We start from the raw sequence: 20276 nt of genomic DNA on the forward strand, positions 1-20276 counted from the left end.
TTAACACCTCAGCGAACCTCCCAGACTGCAAATTGGGCACCAGGAATAATAGATATGGAGTCTCAGAGCGCAGAAAACAGATCAGGGGTTTTATAGTGTGTACAGAGGATGGGGGTAGAGGGTGGATCTGTGTCCTCATGGACTATCTTCCTGTCTTGGAGGATATCAGCCACTCACTCAGCCACCTTCTTTTTTTTTTTTTAAGCAGGGAAAATAAACTTTCTTTCTATCAGCTGAAAAAGTAGGAAACAATCTTCAAGCAAGATAATCACAACAGTCAATAACACAATTAACAGGAGAGCATGTACAGATTAGGTTACAGATTTAGATACTTTGAATGAAGCATATAAACCCAAAACAAGAGGGCTGACCACCTTTGCACTGAGGAAAAGCAGTGCTTCATCATGAACACACAACTTACCGGAAACTGGAGTTGACTTTTCACAGGACAGTAAACCAGAAAGGTAAGTTGTCATTGGCTTAGAGAACAGATTTGAGCTTGAAAGGGGTCACAGTGAAACACCATTGGAATGCAACAGTGTCCCCAGAGATTTGTTCATCTCTAAAACAAGGCTATATACGAGGCCCCTGGGTGGCTCAGTCTGTAATGCCCAAAACGCAGTATCCTCAATGACCAGAGACCACCAGGGAGACTGAGACACGCATGCAAAGACAAAGGACCTTATTACGGGCTCAAGTTCAGACTCTCAGACCTCACCAACACAGTAGATCCATGCTGAGAGCCCTGAACAAGGGCTGAGCAGGGTTTTTATGGGGTTTGGGGAGGGGGAGTTACAAGAAATTGTGACATAGGTACAGTGATGCAATCATTATTATACAATATTATTGACCACGAGTTTAACCATTCACATTGTCTAGAGTATTCGTTACTTTTGGCGGGATCCAATTACAACATTTAGAGTACCTTTAAAATCAACCAATTACAGGGCGAGCCTAGGGTCTTGTTCAGCGACTATCAGGTTAACTTTAACTGTAGTAACAGGGTCCTATCTAAAGTTCCCATCTGCAGGCCTCACCCTTATGAATGTGGAGAGTGGTAGCTAGCATTCCCTGATTGGGTGTTGCTAAGGTGGTCTCTCTTGCTCTAGGTAATGTGTAACTGCCTGTTAGTTTCAGAACTGAAACCTAGGCCTTCTAGATCAGAGGGGAAACTTAAAGCCTGTCATGGAGTCTATTTGGTTCAGACCTGTGTCCTTACAAGTCGGTTAAGAGTCTGACTTTGGCTCAGGTCATGATCTCACAGTTTGTGAGTTTGAGCCCTGCATTGGGCTCTCTAAGATCCTCTGTTCCTCTCTCTCTGCCCCTCCTACATTCGCTCTCTCTCTCTCAAAAATAAATTAATAAACTTTAAAAATTTTTTTAAATGGGACAGTGATATATAAAAATCAGTAGTACAAAATCTCATAAAACCAAAAGAACCATCTAAGCCCTAACACTTTGGTGATTACATAAAGACTGGGTTTTTTTCTTCCCTTTATTCTTCTCTAAATTAAATACAAAACAGGGGGCCTGGGTGGCTAAGTTGTTAAGCGTCCAGCTCTTGATTTCAGCTCAGATCATTATCTCACAGTTCACGGGTGGCTCAGATCATGATCTCATGGTTCATGGGTTTGAAACCCACATCTGGCTTTACACCGACATTGTGAAGCTTGCTTGGGATTCTCTCTTCCTTTTCCTCTCTCTGCCCCTCCGCTACTCATGCTCTCTATTTCTTTCAGAAGAAATAAACCTTAGAAATCTTTTTAAAAAATTAAAAAACAAGGGGCATGTTGGTGGCTCAGTTGGCCAAGCATTTGATTTTGCATCAGATTATGATCTCACAGTTCACGAGTTTAAGCCCCACATTGGGCTCTGGGCTGACAGCTCAGAGCCTGGAGCCTGCTTCGGATTCTGTGTCTCCCTCTCTCTCTTCCCCTTCCCTGCTTACACTCTGTCTCTCTCTCAAAAATAAATAAAAACATTAAAAAAAACTGTTTAAGAGAGAGAGAGAGAGACACAGCATGAGTAGGGGAGGGTCAAAGAGAGAAGGGGTCACAGGATCTGAAGACAGGCTCCAGGCTCTGAGCTGTCAGCACAGAGCCTGACGTGGGGCTTGAATCCACGAACCGTGAGATCATGACCTGAGCCAAAGCTGGACGCTTAACCAACTGAGCCACCCAGGTGCCCCTAAAAAATTATTTTTAAATTAAAAAAAATAAGTAAATTAAATACAAAAAAGTTTGTTTTTATTTAGTACATTTTTTTAAAAGAGAGAGAGCAGGGGAGAGGGGCAGAGGGAGGGCTCATGCTTAGCACAGAGCCCAACTCGGGACTCAATCCCACAACCCCAGGATCATGACCTGAGTCAAAATCAAGAGTCAGGTGCTCAACCAACTGAGCCACCCAGGCGCCCCAGTATATTTCTGCCTTTATAGCCAAAGCTTTGAAACGAAGAAAGGTTTTATGAAATGGAAATAGACCCACACCAACCCCAGGGAGAATCTTAAGGATTGCTCCTTGGAAAAGTTTTATAGCAGAAAATTTTATTTCCATGATGACACTGTATTTCCTCAAATAGCCTAATGATTACCAGGAAGGAATGCATATCCATGCCATCCAAGGGCTCTCATTCTTTTGGAAATGTTTCACCATCTCTTCATCCCCCTCTTACTCCCTCCCTACCTCTCCTCCCCCAACACACAGACATATAGACAGACAGACAGACACACACGCACACTTACATACACACACACACACTGATCAAATTGGGAGAATTTCCTTAAGCATACAGATAATGGCATTTATTTTGGCAAGAATTGTGCAATTTGTTAAAAAAAAAAGATAAGACGTGGCATTTATGAACAATTATAATTATAGTGTGTCTCAACAGATGCAGGAAGTGGAGCTTTCTTCATAGTTGAAATATGGCTTCATGGTTTTCTGACATCAGGATCTTGCAACTTTTCATCTAGAAACCAGACTGGATCAGTTATTTGTGGAAAGAGACAAAAACTTATGACTGTACTTAAAAAATAATGTCACTCTTGGAATGGAGCACTTGCTGGGAGAGAAGCGGGACAGTAAGCCTCTGTTCTTCAGTACCCATTGTCCCAGTCAAAGTCTGTGATTTTCAAATTCTGCTGAGTTTCTCACTGCTACTTCAATTTCCCATTTTGTGAATGGTGGATCGATGTATGATCTTTTAAAAGAAGTAATCTACGGTGGAGTTAAAAAAAAAATCCATGGTCCTAGATCACGGTTAGCACACCAATCACTTGACAGCAAGCTAGGGTTTGTGTCTAACATGATGGCGTCAGCCCAGACTCATAGCACCTGCTACTTGGAATATCTTCCTGGAGAGCAGTCTGCCTCCAAAGCTGTTGGTCAGAGAAGCCAACGTTGAACTTAGCTCTGCACAGTCCGTGTAAGTATGAGTAGGCCATTGATGTGCTTTTCTCAACACTCTTTTCCTAATCCCAAACTCAGAGGGGTATGTACAGGAAGGAAAGCAACATTTTTTAAATAAAATAACTCATTAAGGGGTAAGTGCTCATTATCTTTTGATTTATTGGATGGTGTTTGCTTTGCCACAGATCATTGGAGTTGGGATCCCAGTATATAGGATTATCACTGAGCTTCCTTCAGTTTCTTGTTTTGTTGTTTGTTCGTTTGGGTTTAAGTCATCCCTATGTTCAACGTGGGGCTTGAGTTTATAACCCCAAAATCAAGAGTTGCATGCTCTATCAACAGAGCCAGCCAAGCGCCCCTGGTTTTTTATTTTTATTTTTTTGAGAGAGAACACAAGTGTGAGTGCAGGGGAAGGGCAGAAGAAGGTAAGAGAACCAAGCTCAAGTGCGCTCCATACCAGTGCAGAGCCCCATGTGGAGCTTGATCCCAGGACCATGAGATCATGACCTGAGCTGAAATCAAGAGTCAGATGTTCAACTGACTGAGCCACCCGGGAACCCCTTTTTACTCTGCGACAGGTTTAGGATGCAAACTCTTTTTCAGTAATTGGAGGAGTGCTATGTACACTTTAGTTGCCTATGAACATCTTGTGCACAGAGAAGAGAAGCATTGGCTTAGTTTCCAAATGGAGCTCTGAAAAGCCTGATCCAAGGAACTTTAGGATTCTTACTCTATCAACTCCCAGGTTCCAGTCCCACCCAGGACCATCTCTCCCCTAGCCTTCCCCCACCTCAGCTTCACACGGACTTGTGTGCACTCTGACACCCACGAGGCTGGTTAATCCCTGGAGTGCTTTTGTCCAGGATACTTCCTCAGGACAGCTCAGGTGTCCCCCCACCACTGGTGAGTTTGCTCACCCAAAACACACCGTGCTGACACCCTTTCCCAAAGCAAGGACTGACACTTCCAGCATGTGGCAGTGTCTAGCCCCAGGGGGCGGGTGCTCTAGAAACACTGTGTTGAGGAACAAGATCACACTAATGACTATGAATTGGGGCCCCTGTGACTGTTTACCTGGTGATTGGTTACTGCCATTCCTATCTGATCAGCAAGAACATACTGAGTTTTCCCCACTGTGCACCCTAGTACCATTGTGCCTAGCTCCCAGGCATTTTTACCCATTGTTTTGACTTCAGGACAATGCCATTCAAGTTTGCAAACACATTTTAGTGCCAATGTTCTAATCAGAATATGCCAGCGCTGGTAAATTTTCCCTAAGAGGAGGGGAGATGGCGAGGTAGGAGCAAGTAGATGTCAAAGTCAACCTGTAGACCACCTTTTCCCCCTCATCTCAGACCTGCATCCACCATAAGGCTGCAGCAGAAGCTAGAGGGAGGGTCTGTTTTGCTTCGGAAATACATTTTATTGTGCCCACTGAAACTGGCAGAACTAGAAGAATGGGTGCCCCTATGTTGAGGAAAAGACCAGACATCGTAGGGTTGGCAACAGCAAGGAGAAGGGGTTATCCCTCAATGTGAAGGAGGTACTTGGGCAAAGGACAGGTGCCGACAACTTCACAAGGATGTTAGGTGTCCCAGCTGCACTTCAGGTCAAGCTTGAGCACCACGTGTGTCAACAGCCTCCATGGCACAACTGCCAGGGTGGGAGGTGTCACCTGCCCTTTAGGCCCAGCTCCTTTGGGTGCATGGGCAGCTTTTGCACATCCATGACCCACCACATTAGACTTTTCTCAACAAATATTCCTACTGTGCACGGTACCCTGGGCTTGCTCCCTAGGTCGACCATTGACCATTGCCATGTCCCACTGACCAGGGGCAGCCACGGCCTATCAGCTCCATGATCATGATGGCCAAGAACATTGTTCCCGGCCCTCACAATCTATTTTGCATATCCATTATTGAGACAATTGAGAGCAAAGCTGGAGGGTGTGGGTACAAGATCTAGGTGCACAGCAGGGCACACATTTGCTAATGCCACACTTCTAGATGTGGTATGGGGAGGGCAGCAGTGTCCATGATGTTCAACATGCAGGCAAGAAAAAAGCTATTAAGGGAAAGAGATCATGCGTCTGTGGTAGCAACCTTGACCTTCAGTTGTGCTCAGAGCACAATTGCTTGAATTACACATAGGACGCTATTCATTTCAAGTCTTAGGAATTTCAGCATCCTGTCTCACACCAAGGTGACATACATCAACTTTTCTTTAACCCAGGCTCATTTATTGGACTTCTTGATTATCTTTAATCTGGTCTTAAAGTACACTGATGTGAGCCCTATGTTGTATGGGTAATAATAACCTGATATCTGTTTTTCTTTTTCAGAGTTCGGAATCTTTGTGTGTGACCTGAGTATGGGGAAGTGAGAAGAGGCAGGAGGAGAACATGGGATTTCCTCTGCTGGCAGAAAAGGACCAAGAGACACAGGCCACAACCGCAGGCAAAAAGAGAAACTTGTTATTAAATTTAATTTTCTTTAAATACACACCTTTATCCCATGCTCACCTACTCCGGAGGGGGAGAGAGGAAGCCCCGCCCCCTCCATTCAGGAGATTCCGTATACAAAGCCTGAGATGGTGAGGACGAAGTATAAAAATACTATTTACAGAGGGGAAGAAGGTATCTGTTGCTTCCTTAACCTTCAGACACCCCCATCCCCAGGCCCCTTCTGCTCCTTTAGAAAAAGCCCCTGGGAATTTATTTGAGTGTAGAATCAGCCCTTCCTCTGGAGGGGCACTCAAACCCCAAAACGGAATAGGAAGCTCTGAGATCAGCTGAGGAAGACGGTGAATAGATAGCACCTCAGACCCTAGCAGAGGGAAGGCATTTGCCCCCCACTACCCTGTAGTCAGCAGGCCTACAGGCCAAGCCTTTATTTCCATAGGCCCCATGTAAACATCGACTCCTTTCTCTGGGTCCCTGTTTTTCCTGATTTCCTACAGGGCCTCCCTCACTTCCACTGGAGGCACTTGGTTCCTTGATGGTTCCTTCCTCCCCTCCTCACCTTCCTGTGGAAGGAGTGAAGAGGGGAGGGACGTGACAGGTGGGGCAGGGCCCACCTCCTCCCTTCCTCTAGGTCAGGGCAGCCAGTCCTCCCAAGGGGAATTCTCAAGGGGCGAACACAAGTTCTCGGCCGATGGGAGTGGATTGCCTTCCCCGGCTTCCCCAGCAGGGACAGGCAGGTAGAGGGTCCAGTACCAGGACACAGTGTTCTTGCTGGGTGACACCATCCGTTCTGAGTAGCAGGGAAGAAGGCTTCAGGAGGTGGGAAGGTGGGGCAACTCTGGCCTCACCCGATGGTGGGAGACCAGCCCTGCATCACTGCTCCTTCCGGTAAGCACGTCAGTCACCACCCAAGTCTGGTTCGCGGTAGCTGTGCAGAGGGGCCAGGCACCCATGAGGCAAGAGGTCTTCTCCAGGCCGTGGTGTAGAGGCAGCATTCACACCAGCTCATCCAGGAGGATGCCAATGCTCTGAGTGGCCTCTGAGGGCCCAGCAATGGGCTTGTTACACATAGGGCAGACACAGCGCACCTCCAGCCACTTCACCAGACACCTGTGGGCAGAGGAAGACCCGTTTTCCCCTAGACACCCCACCTGTTCCACCCACCTCTCATTCAGAGAGCCCAGCTGCTTCTCTGAACAAGAATATCCCAGTCCTTGCCCCAGTCCAACCTCGCCGGCTTGCCTCGCGTCTAGACAGGATGTCGGGCATTGCTGGCAAGGGGGCAGATGGAAAGGGGTAGGATAACAGGTTCTAGAAGATGTTCCCTACTTCTTTATTTCAAAAGGCATTCCTGGACACACATCCCCCACGGCGGATACTTACTTCCGGTGAAAGGCATGTTGGCATGGGAGCACACCTAGCTCGTCCTTCCCCTTGAAGTCTTCCAGACAGACTGCACAGGTCTGCTGTGGGGGAAAAAGGGACGGTGAGAGAGGAGACTGGGGAAGAGCCGCATTCACCCATCAGCTCATCCCCATCCACGAAAATGAAGCTCTAGCCCAGTTTCCTGATCAGCCACCGCAACTTGAGTCATAGAATAGCCATAAACCACACCGGACTGTTCACATGACCAAAGGAAGAGGATACTAAAAGTTTAGTTCCTCAGTTGCACTAGCGACATTTCAGAGGCTCGGTAACCACAATGTGGCTATAGGGGCTCCTGTACTGGACAGTGCAGAAATTTCTGTCACCACAGAAATTTCCATGGACCAAAGGTGTTCTAGAAAAGTATTTTTTAATCCTTTCTAGTCTGGTACATTTTGCATGGGTCATGTATCTATAACTGAAGGTAAAGACGGGGGTAGAGCGTTCAGTTAACATTCTTTGATTCCAGCTTCCTGTCCTTCTAGACTAACTCCTTGATTGCAGCTGAAATCTTCCTCTCAAGGAATTTGCAGACACGTGATAGCATGCATCAAAAAGAGGGATAAAATGAGGCACTTCTAGGCTGTCTTGTGTCTAAGCTATCCCTGTGGGTCCACCCAGCTCCCAACGACCACGAACACCCTGTGCACAGGTGTCTGTGGTTGTGGACATAGTCTTGAGAAAGTTAGATGATCTCATGGGCGCAAGTAGGGAAGGAAGAGGAAACAGCTTACTCCTAAAGAGTCCGTTGCTGATGGGACCCAAGGAGTGGCTATATTGTTTGGGAAGGGGACCGGAGCGGAAACAGGCAAGAATGGCAGGGACGGATACGCGGGTCAGATCCACAGTCTGCCAGGAGAGAGTCTAGGTATAAGGGTGTAAAGAACCATCTTTAGTGAAAAACCAAGGCAGGAGGACTAGACACCAGGAAGGGACGCTGGAATCTGGCATGGAGAGGTGTGTCCATCTTCCCATTAAACATGGGGCACAGCAGCCTCTCTGGGGCCACGTGTATTGCTTATTTGAACAATTCTGTGATCCCTTGGTTTTCTGCCTGCGCCAATTCCAGACATACTGAATTCCATATACTGATTACCTACTGGAATGAGTCCCATTTATTTGGCCCAAGGAGATATGAAGGCGGGGACCAAAAGAGAAATTCCTGAAAGGCCCTGACTGAGAGCTGGAGAGGGTACCATTTGCCTCGCCAGCCAGGGCCCTCCTGCATGCTGGCCCAGGACACTCACCCCATATAACTGTAACTTCTTGGCATCACCTTTAAGCACCACCTGAAAAGAAGAGAGGAGGCCTGGGTCAGAAGCAGCCAAGCACAAGGGCCAGGTGCTAGCATCCAGTGAAGGGCGGCCCCAGCCCTGCCTGGGCCAGGACTCTGCCACTGCCGGGGCCAGGCAGGCTTGAGGACAGTACAAAGCAGTATCCTCAGACAAAGCCAGAGGGGAGACCGAGGGGGTTCAAGCTTGCTTGCTGCCTGCCTTCTCTCTAGCAGGGCAGGTGGTAGAGAGGAAGTCTCTCTACAGAAAGATGTAGCACTTTGGGGTGCCTGAGTGGCTCTGTCAGTTAAGCTTCTGACTTTATCTTAGGTCATGATCTCACTGTCTGTGGGTTAAAGCCCCTCATCAGGCTCTGTGCTGACAGCTCAGAGCATGCAGCCTGCTTCGAATTCTGTGTCTCCCTTCTCTCTCTGATCCTCTCCCACTCACCCTCTGTCTCTCAAAAATAACCATTGAAAAAAAATTTTTTTTAGAAAGAAAGATGTAGCGCTTTACCTCCTTATAGCCGTATCGTTCACTCTGGGCCTGGTTCCGGAGTTTGCTAGGGGAGGAAGAAAGGAGAAAGGGGAGATTACCATGCCTTTGTACAAATTAGAGCCATTCAGAGTAAGAGGGGCAGGGAGGCTGCATGGCAGGCTGGGGGCAGAGAGGCTGCTCCTCCCAGGGGTATCTTGTCCTATAGATACCAGGAAGTATGGTTTGGACCTATGCAGGTCACCCGGAGTAGATTAAGGACTCAGACTCCTACTCAGGTGCAACAGCCTCATAACTTACTGTCAGGTCCCACAGACTGGGGAATTCTGGCAGAATTATTCATTCATACTCCCTACTGTTTCCCAGAACCTCAGTCCCCTCAGACTCCCCAGGTCTACAGATCACCAGTCTGCTTACTGAGTCTACAGAAGAAGTTAGATTTTCTTATAAGGGATCTTGCCATTAAGCCAGGGTTGCAGTCTAAGTAAGTCTCTATTGACCCCGGGGAATTTTCCACCCGGGAGAACACTAATATTCTGAACCAAAGCATACGCTCCCCTTCACAGCAGCCAGGCAAACACGATGATGCCTTCTTTGTTTTCTTCTTTTCAGTTTCCAGCTGGTGGCCTCCACACAACCTAACTCTCAATAGCCAAAACACAGCATATTGTTACTAACGGCAATCACGCAGTAGTTATCGAGGACTTGCGATGCACCCGTCCCCGTATTAACAGATTCATACACTTTGCGAGAAACGTTTTCCTTTTTACAGATGAGGAAAATGAAGTCTGAGGAAGTTGAGCAACTTGCCCAAACCTCACAGCTCGTGGGCAGCCAGAGGCAGATTTGAATCAGTCTATCAGATTATAGGGCCTGAGCTCTCGAACAGTATGCCTCTGGGACACACCATGGTCCTAAGAAAGGTACCTGATCACCTGGGGAGCACCCATTTTTCATCAACAAGACTACAGCTAATGGCTGGGATCATGACTATGCTGGGAGAGAACCCGTCCAAGTTAAGCAGGTGGCTCTGTCCTCCTGTTCTCCAGAGCCACATGGGGCTTTGTCTCCACTGAGTACTTCTGTCGCAGATCTGGGTTATTGGAAGGAAACAGCAAAAACCCATCAAGTTAGAATAGGTGTGGCAGGGGGCACCTGGGTGGCTCAGTCGGTTAGGCCTCCGACTTCGGCTTAGGTCAGATCTCACGTTCGTGGGTTCGAGCCCCGCGTCAGGCTCTGTGCTGACAGCTAGCTCAGAGCCTGGAGCCTGCTTCTGGTTCTGTGTCCTTCTCTCTCTGCCCCTTCCCCTCTCATGCTCTATCTTGCTCTGTATCAAAAATAAATAAAAACATTAAAAAAAAAAAAAAAAAAAGAATAGGTGTGGCAGACTAAGGGCCAGAGGCAGCTGACCACTTGTATAATCAGGCCTATGAGTGAAGACTGATTTTTGTTCTTAATTTTTTTTAATGTTTATTTATTTTTGAGAGAGCATGTGCACACATGATAATTAAATAATTAAGTATTACATATTATCTGCGGCTGCTTTTGCACAGTAGGGTGGGGGTGACTTGGGGGAGTGACTTCCAAAGCCCCAAATATTTGTCCTTTTGCAGAAGAAAGCTGACATGAGTTAGAGGAAGAGAATTTCAAATCAGAAGCCTCAACAACAAGGAGAGAAGGTGCCTGCCCCACAGGCACTGTGGAGAAGCTGGATAGAACAAAGTGTGAAATGAGGGGAAAGGCAGAGCCAGACCCCAAACTTAGTCCGGGGGCAGATCCGGGTCCTGCCACCAGCTATCTCCACTGTTCCTAGCACAAGTCAGGGTCCCGGTCAGGCTGTGTGCCCAGAGAATATAAAGAATGCCAGTCCAGGAGTGCCTGGCTGGCTCAGTGGTGGAGCACATGACTCTTGATCTCAGGTTTGGGAGTTTGAGCCCCATGTTGGATGTAGAGTCTACTTAAAACTATAATCTTAAGGGGTGGTTGGGTGGCTCAATCAGTGAAGTGTCTGATTCCTGGTCTCGGCTCAGGTCATGATCTCACAGTTTCATGAGTTCGAGCTCCTCATCGGGCTCTGTGCCGACAGCGAGGAGCCTGCTTGGGATTCTCTCTCTCCCTCTTTCTGCCCCTCCCCTGTTCATGTTCGGTCTTCCTCAAAATAAACAAACCTAAAAACACATAACATCTTAAAAAAGAACTACAGGTGGACTCCTGCACCATGGGGCTAAGTCCCCCCAAGGGCTCTGGCCATTGGAGAGCTGGGGCGAAGGCCTAACCAGGACTCCCACTGTCCCATCCTTCACTTTGCAGAGAACTCCACAGTCCAGAAAAGCTTTTCATATGCCTACATCTCTGTGCCTGCTTCCAAACAAGATGGGCAAGGAAGGATGCATCTGAGGCCCTTGCCGACACTGAACTAAGCTGGGGAAGGAAGACAGTGTTCTCACGGTCAAAGCGCTCACAGCTGCCTCTGAGGCAGACACCGGTGCTGTAGCAGGGACGCAGAAGAGTAAATAAGGAAGTGGTGAGGAGCCTGCTTTTTAAGTGCGAGAATGAGAGGATGTCACACATCCTTTGGGTCTCAACTGCCTCACCTTTGACGTGGCTGTCTCTAAGCATGTAGGGTGTGTCCTAGGATGCACAGGGCACCCCCTGCACCACCCTCATCCCCTGGGTCTGCCTGACTCCACTTAATGGTCACAGCCAAGGATCCTCCGGTAGCCCGGCTCTATGAGCCCACTACCGCCAGAACAGCGAAAGGCTTCATACCCACCCCCTTTGCCCTGCAAGCAGGCTTCCAGAACAGGAAGATATGCATTGTGAAGAGGCCCCAAAAGGTTGCAAGAAAAACAAAGCAGAAAAGAAAAGCCCCGGGCCATCCCAGCAGAGGAGATAGTGCAGGCAACTTTGGACAGGTGGCCCTCTCAGCTGCTGGGTGAGCAAAGCTGCTAAAAATACTCCTATTTCAATGAGACCATTTCTAGCCACTGCCAGCGGGCTCTCCCGCGCGGCTTTTCCCTTTTGGAGCAAACAATGCCACCAGGTCCTGAAAATAATTGCTCCTTTCCTGCCTATTTGTACTTCGCTGGCCCCTCCATCCTGCGTAGGGCAGAGGTCAGCTCTTGGGGATGGGGGAGAACGCACCAGGGAAACAGGGGAGAGGAGGCTGGCGTCGGCCAATGAGCTCACCAGGTGGAGAGCAGGGGTCATGGGCCTATTTTGGCTGTGGAGGAAACTGAGAAGCAGGGAAAGGAAGTGGCCTCTGGGCCTGTGTGTCTTTCTATATATAGCCACCCATGGGCTGCCGCACAGCAGCGAGCCTCTGGAACCATGAAAGTCCGGGGTCAGCTGGCTCTGGGCAGGCTGTGGGACAGGTGGGGGTGACGGAAGGGGCAGATTGCCGCGGAAGGGACAGGTGGCGCCAAGCAGCCCGCAGTCAGGAAAGCTCTTGGTATCATGTGGTTACAGCTCTGTTCTACTCCAGCCAGACAAAAATAAACCAGCCCTACCTAGCTCCCCGGCCTGTCCTTCAGCAGGACCACAGGCCCCGGCCTTCAGGGGGTGCTGAGGGATGCCGCACCTGTTCCTTTTACTTCCATTCAAGGAACAGAATCCAAAAGAGAAGGTCGGTCACATACGGAATCAGGAAACTCTAGCTAGTGACCACCAGGTTAGCCCACCCCTGGATCTTCCTCGATAGAGGCCCTTGGGCAAATTCTTAACTGCCCAAGCATGAATTTCCTCATTTCCAAGGTGGGCTAATACATAAGTGGGAGGGGGGGGGGGAAGGAGGGTGTTTCACAAAATGCCAACCACAGCGTGGCCCAAAAAAGGCACTTGGTAAAGAGGAGCTAAACCCAAGGTCACACCTATTAATGGCAGAATTAGGAAATGAACCCTGGTTACCCACATCCTGGCCCAGAGTGCTTTTCTAGATTTTTCTTCACTTGACTGCCTTTGCAGCTTGGGTGTGTGTGTGTGTGTGTGTATGTGTGTGTGTGTGTGTGTGTGTGTGTGTGTGTGTGTGTGTGTACAACAGAGCTCCTTTTGCAGACTCCTCCTCCAGCATCACACATAAACCTTTGGTATTTGGTATGTCTCCCTCTTTTGACCCTGGGGAACTGCATGAATTGCTTGGTATGGGGAGATGGGGGCGGCTGGTGGTCAGGAAGGCAGAAAGTGTGAGGAAGAAAACGCAGGCTTGGGGAAAGGGGAAGAGGTGGAGAGATACTAGAAAATGGCCCTCACTCCCACTTATGCATATTTCAGGCTCGGTTGTACAAGAGGCAAAATAAACCACCGTCTTCTCTGCATCAACTTTTAAGTGGAAAACTCCAGCCCCAGGAACTTTTTAAAGTTCCGAGAAAGAAGAGGCTTAAAGTAGCTGACTGGGAAACACTGGGGGCCCTTCCTCTTTTTTTGGGGGAAGCTCTTCGAGCCTTAGGAGTAGAGACTGAATGAATGTCTGCCTTCCCCCCAGCCTCCTTTGTGGGCAAAGCATTCAGACCCACCAAGACATCTCAGTAGGGAGCCAGAACTCCTTTTTTCCTCCTTTTGATTTAAATGATTTAAGACTCTAGCTGCTGGCTACCCAGGCATTTCCATAAGGTAGGGGTGGGTGTGTGTGTGTGTGTGTGTGTGTGTGTGTGTGTGTGTGTGTGTGTGTGTGGTGGGGGTTATTCCAATGGCCCTAACGACCACTGTCATGTTCAGGGATGCCCAACCCTCCCCAGTGTGCACGACGGTCCCACACAATGAGGAACTGATAATCCCAATAGCATGCCCTTGTCAGAAACACGACTTTAATTTCCACTCTTAAATGCCAGCCATGCCCTAGATTTTTGGTACAAAGTGACCTCCAATTCCCAGGTCTTTCAACAGGTGGTGAAGGAACAATTCCTGGAGTCTGGCTAGCCCTGCCACGCTCAAGTCCTCCCCTGGATCTCTGCACAGGAAGAATAAGGGGAGTTTTTAGGGTTTTTTCCACTATCAAAAATAAGAGCTTATGAGGCGGACCAAGCAGCTCTCCAGACATCAGCTTGCTAATATTAGCATCTGGAGCGCTGACAGCAGGATTTCCCAGCAGGGAAGAGGAACATGTCGCTGGTGTAACTGATGCCCACCTATCCCTGGCCACCCAGAGGCTGTCCATGCAGAATGGAGACACAGTGAAGGGTTGACCAACGAGATTACTTGGTCGGACAGTAATTCTAGACCACCCTAGAATAACTGGCCAAGAGGGGCGATGCAGCCCAACCGATGGTGACCTTATGTGCTCTGGGACAACTCAAGAGGCTGATGAAAATAGAAACACCAGGCCTCAGGGGCCCAGTGAAGGGCAGGCTGAGCCCTGTCCTCAAAGCAGGGGCCCCAGCGGGAAACTAGGGACTCTGCTATGGGTCCCTCACTTGGCCTACCGTACCCTCGGCCTCCTCCTCCTGGACTCCATGCCCCAGGTCACCCAGGGTGGCACCCACCTGATAAAATAGCAGCAGAAGATGAGGCTGAGCATGAAGACAAAGATGCCTGTGCCGAAGATGACCATGTAGATGTTGAGGGGAAGGTCTTGGAAACTGATGGGTGGCATGGAGCAGGACTTGTTGGTACTAACCAGTCCCAGGCCACAAAAACACCCTGCAAAGAAAGGGGGAGGGAAAATAATATAGTTGGAAACTTACCACTGCTGACGATACTCGGTTGGCCAGGATGGAGAGAGAAATGGCAGGCTCTGGGCTCCCAAATGTCTCTGATGCCAAGGCATAAGTTTATAACCTAGCTCTCACACGGACTAGCTCTGTGATCTTGGGTGAATCATTGATCCCTGAAATGGGATACTACACATAGTCCTTAAAACTGCATCCCCACCTAGGGGATCAAGGATTCAGAAGATGGAAAACTTGATTCCACTGGGTAGAAGCTCCTTTAGTAGTACAGTAGCAAAATGAAGAGCTGTAGGTTAGAAAATGCGTTCCAACATCCCTAGAGATGTGACCTTTAAGAACATACCGATCTAAGCTTCACCGTGTCATTTAAAAACAAGCAAAATACATACAGGACCAAAAAAAAAAAAAAAACTGTTGTAAGAAACAGGCTTTGTAAATTGTCAAGGTGCAGTTGGCAAAGGTCACTCGTCATTATTAAGCCACCGGCTCCAGGAGACAGGCTGCACCAGGACCAGAATAGAAACTGTTCACCCGGAGACTGGGCCAGTGTTCCAGAAAGTGATGGGGGAGGGGGTATAGCTTACTTTGGTCACCCTCCCCTTTTCTCCTCAAAGCCCCAATGCGCAGTTTCACAGTGGCACTGATATCCCATGGAGCTTGCTAGAAATGCAAAATCTCAGCCCATCCCTGGACAGAATGAATCAAAATCTACATGTTATCAAGGTCCTCATCAGATTCTTATGCCTGCAACACCAGAAGCACTGACCAGCCACCAGACGCTTCCCCTTCTCACATGACTCAGAGGGTAAATTCTGATTGGCTGGCCAATCATCGCTGTCGCCTGCCTCTTGTCAGAGTTTGGTGTTAAGGTAAGTAAGTATGTGACAGGGTTCTGGCTAAGGAAACAAAGATAGGTTCTGCTGGAGGAGGAAAGACTGGACCGGTGGCAGCCAAGTTGGAGCTGGAAGAAAGCAGTTCAATATGAAGCCAATGGCTGTGGGCTAAGGAAGAAAGAGGGAAAGAAGAGAAAAGATGATGTCCATTAAATTGCTGGATTAACCAGTCCTGGAGCCGCTCTCTATTTTGGGAGTACTCATTCTGAGAATTGGTAAATGTTCTGTACTGTTGAATGGTAAGAAAAAATACATAGGATAGAAACAACAAGCTGGTGGAGTGTTAATATTATCATGATCTAAAAGGCAAGCATAAAATTCTCAGATTTCAGAAAGTGAGGAGACAAGAAAACTAGAATCTTGCAGTATCCCAAGCACATTTTTAGGCTACCGATTTAATCTTTGTAATGCCACTGCGAGACTGACTTATTCTTTTGACAGGGAAAAAAAAAATAAAGACTCAATCATTAAATAAACTAACGTCAAACAGCTAAGAAGGCTCGTTCCCAAAGACCTCTGTAAGCAAGTCTTCAACATGGCTTTTAAGTACTTGCCTGACATCTTGGTTAGGAGCCAGAACCCATTAATATCCTTGAGAATTCTAGATTAAAATGACCAATGCTAAAACTCAGCAGAAGACTGGCTGAAAGGCCCGGAAGTCAATTTTGACTTCCTACATCTCATGCCTCAGTCATCCCCTAGATCAATCTAGTGATCATATAATGAGCCTCCCTTCAAACCCCTTTCAGATGTTGGGCCCGGTTGTATTCCAAGTCCCAATCCCAGACACCTCATCGATGTCAAGTCCTTCCTCTACTTTAGCCCATGTGTGTGAAATATCCTCCCCCTCAGTTTCCATCATGCATTTGCCAGGCTCATGACTAGTTTCAAGTCCTCGTAAACATGAACACCCTGGGTCTCCTCAACCTCCACTGTCCATAGTCTTCCAGCATCACCCAACAACGGACCAGTCTCTTATTTCTTGTTCAGCCTGTCCTCACTTGCCTCCATACCTTTGGTCATGCGACTTTCCCTGCCTGAAATTCCCTCTCCCTTCTGGAAGCCCACCAAGCCTGGTCCTCATGATATTCCAGTGAATATCTCCTCCCTGAATTCTACAGTACTCACAGCCTCTACCATGCATTCTGGCTCTCGAATACTTACTAATTGTCTTACGTTGCCCAAATGTTCCAAGCATCAACTCAATTTAACACAAACATTAATTATATAACAAGTACCATGATAGACACGGAAGATAAAAAAAAAACGTGAAGAATCACGGGATGATTTTACAGTGTAGAGATGAAGAGAACACAAAGGCTTTCACTGTACAAAGCGGGGCACCACAGTAGAGAGGCAACTAGAATCCTGGAATCAGAAATGAAAGAGTCCTAACAACCTCAAATACTCCTGAGTTAGGTCTGAGGACAGCGACTTGGACTTTTGTATATCCTCCAGTGCCTAGTCTATTGTTTGGCTTCCTTTCAATGCAGTAGTTCACGGATAAATAACCCCTAATTTTTTTTTTTAATTTTTATGTTTATTTATTTTTGAGACAGAGAGAAACCCAGCAGGAGTGGGGGAGGGGCATAGAGAGGGAGACACAGAATCCGAAGCAGGCTCCAGGCTCTGAGCTGTCAGCACAGAGCCCAATATGGGGCTCAAACTCACAAACCATGAGATCATGACCTGAGCCGACGTCAGACGCTCAACCGACTGAGCCACCCAGGCATCCCTCTCCTGATTTTTCAAGACAACCTGGTGCCCTTGGCAAAAACTCCCATTTCAAAGTAAGGAGAGTGATATTTGGGAAAGTTGCCCAGAAACTGCCCTCAGCTAATGAACGGCCAGCCAACCAACAAGTATTAATCGAGGGCTGCTTTATGCACTGACCTAGACATTGTGGGAAAACAAAAAGTAGAAGTAGTTCTTGTCCTGAAAGACTTTGTTGAAAAGATTAAATAATTAGCTCCTACCCTTATTATGCTCAATAGGAAGCCTGTCCTTCTGGGCTCCCTACCTCACTAACAATTGATGCTCTAAGGTCTACCTTGGGGTCTGTCTCGGCTCTCTGTGCACCTTTTAGGGGAGAAGAATCCTGGTTAGCTTCAGGGTCCCAGAGAACCCCATTTGGTTTCCTGTCCTGAGAAATTGTAGAGCAGTGGCTACTGTAGGGGACATGTATATGCACTCTGGCCTCAAGTGGTCCTCTGATCAGTTTACCTTGACCATCTTACCTCTCCTGATAGAGACCTTCCCTGGGGTTCCAGGACAGAGTCCGTGAGCTTGGAACTTTATGCAAGAAAGAGATGGAGGTGAGAAGAGCTTCAGAGCCAGAAGATGGTATATTTGCTTATATTACAATGAAAAACAACTGGTAAAGATATATATTGACTAAAACCTGAAGTACCAGTCATTTTTCCTCTAACACTTGTAAGGGCAGGATACCAACCCCAGAAAAGAAAGCCTCCTCCACAAAGGGTGTGGGGGAAGGGATTGCTTCCTCACTGGGAGTCAAAACACAGGATCTATCAGTCACTTTAAGAAGTGAAAGGAAAAAGGGGTGATTCCTCTGCTGGACTAAACCCCCCTATGAAACAGGGGCACCAGAATAAAGTGCCAGCCGCCTTGGTTCTGCTCAAGGCTCTGTTCCATTGTCTCAGTGACCTATGAAAGCCTTGACATCAGAATGTCTCATCTCGATGGTGTGCAGGCTGGGAGCTGGAATGACGTCAAGAGAAGGCTGGCCAAGAAAGACGGTGGGTCTGGGAAAGGCTTCCCCCTCCCAGCCGACGGGAATCTTTCCCAGATGCTGGGATGCACCGTCCTTCCTCACCCCCCATCCTCCACCCCCTGTCCCTCAGTGCCCGCCTATCACACACAGCTTGGTTCATTTTCAGGAAATTAGATCCTACCAGCAAGAGGAAGAGGGGGATGGGGGACGTCCACACATACACATGCTGTCCAAACCCTGCCTTAAAACAAAAGCCGCCTGAAATAATTAATCCAAGATCTGGCAGGGGTCTGCTCTCAAGAATGGATTTTTTTTCTTTTTGTAACTAGCCAGCCTACCATACTCAGACGTAAGGCTCCCTCCCCCCACCCCCACCTTTCTGCAGAAACTCCAAGGCTTGGGACTATGCGGCTCAAAACACCAAAACCATGGGAATATATTCGTATCCAATACCAATACCTTTTAACTGAGTCGCTCAGAAAGACCCTCCTTTAAGATAGCTTGGGTGAGGAGTCAGAACCAAGCCCAAACTGTACCACCTGAAAGGCCAAAAACAAACAAACAGCCTCAGGTGAGAGGAATTTAGCATCACTCCCGGCCAGGGCCCGTGGGTGACTTAGGTAAGGAGGCGCGGCCACCACCGCAGCTCGGAAGCTGGTACCAAAGTGTGGCCTTGGGGCCAGAGAGCACGACTCCTGCTGGCCTAGCTCTGCACCCAAAGGTATGCGGGCGCTGAGACATCTGCAAGGCTTTATCAATCCAATAAAGACACGCTCTTTAATCCGGCATCTTCCACAGGCACAAAGCCCCCGAGCAGCCAGTGAAAAGCCAACAAAGGCATAGAGGAAGCCGCCCCCGCGCCCCGTCCCGCACGCTGCATTGTATACATATTTAAAATAGCCAGCAAAGTTCCAGGCCGGGAACTTGAGCTCCCTCTAGGAGATCCCAACCCGAGCGCGGATTTAATTCTCCTCCAACAACCACAACAAAGACCAGAGTTTGAGCGCACAAAGGCAAGGGAAGGGGGTAGGAGAGCGAAGCCGCCACACAAAGGCCGCGAACCCCTCGGCTCCCACGCCCCCTGCCCCCCTCCCTCCCCCGCACATTCAGAGACGTACCCGGCCCTGGAGTTAAACCTGATTTTTTTTTTTTCAAATTCCGCGCTGTGCAGAGCCTCGTTGGGCGCCAGGACGCCTCCTCGCTCGTCCCATTTCATGCCAAACTTAACTCAAGACGGAGAACTAGCCCTCTCTATCTGATCTTAAGCCTCGAGCCCCTCGGCGTCTGCGGCCAGCCCGGCGTCCGATCGCTCTCCCGCCCCGGGGACTCACCGTTACACCACTGGAATGGGTGCATCAATGAACTCTCGGCTGGCTTCCTCCGGCGAACAAACGCAGGCGCCGGGTAGGGCACACGGGCTGGGCGCCCCGGCTTTCGGGTCCGCAGGAGGGGCGGGTGCTGTCCGCGGCCAGCAGCCTGTCTCCACAAGTCGAACTCCCTCCGGGGTGGTGGGGGTTTCGGCTAGAATGGTTTCAGAGCAACAAAGAGGGAAAGGGGGGGAAACAAACAAATAGAAAGTCCCCTGGATGAGCGCACCACTGAGGAAACGCAGGAAGGGCCCCCGGGCTGGGGGAGATGCAGGGCGCTACAGAACAGGGCGGGGGCGCCCAGTTCGCAGAGGAGGGAAAAGCTTCGGCGGGAGCCTTGGCGAGAAGGTGAGCTGCTAGGACTCCGAAACTGACACGGGCTGTGCGCACACCCCCTCCCGTTTTACTCCCCGCGGCAAACTCCGCCCCCCGCCCGTCACCTGCCCGCCGGCCAATGAGAGCCGGGTATTACTTGCAGGCCCGCCCCCCCCCCCCCCTCCAAGGGGCGAGCATCTTTGCATTGTGCGCGCCTCCCTCTTCGCCTTCCCAGTGCTCGGGA

General features: G+C 48.9%; 1 protein-coding gene across 3 annotated transcripts; it reads right to left on the reverse strand.

Annotated features, from left to right (window-relative positions):
• Positions 1-5873: 5873 nt before the first annotated feature.
• RNF122 (ring finger protein 122) lies at positions 5874-20076 on the reverse strand. 3 transcript variants are annotated; one of them, XM_029936007.1, is made up of 6 exons: positions 19682-20076; positions 14538-14694; positions 9082-9127; positions 8542-8583; positions 7253-7332; positions 5874-6979 (listed from the first exon to the last, which is right to left on the reverse strand). In XM_029936007.1, the coding sequence occupies exons 1-6, from the start codon at positions 19704-19706 to the stop codon at positions 6865-6867; spliced, it is 465 nt and encodes a 154-aa protein (XP_029791867.1). In that variant the 5' UTR covers positions 19707-20076; the 3' UTR covers positions 5874-6864. The 3 variants fall into 3 exon arrangements, with proteins under 3 accessions (XP_029791867.1, XP_029791857.1, XP_029791876.1); XM_029935997.1 differs by having other exon boundaries at positions 7253-7335; XM_029936016.1 differs by lacking the exon at positions 19682-20076 and adding an exon at positions 15308-15385 and having other exon boundaries at positions 7253-7335.
• Between the last annotated feature and the right edge of the window lie 200 nt (positions 20077-20276).

Source organism: Suricata suricatta, chromosome 1 (assembly GCF_006229205.1).
Source record: "Suricata suricatta isolate VVHF042 chromosome 1, meerkat_22Aug2017_6uvM2_HiC, whole genome shotgun sequence".
Taxonomy (NCBI): Eukaryota; Metazoa; Chordata; class Mammalia; order Carnivora; family Herpestidae; genus Suricata; species Suricata suricatta.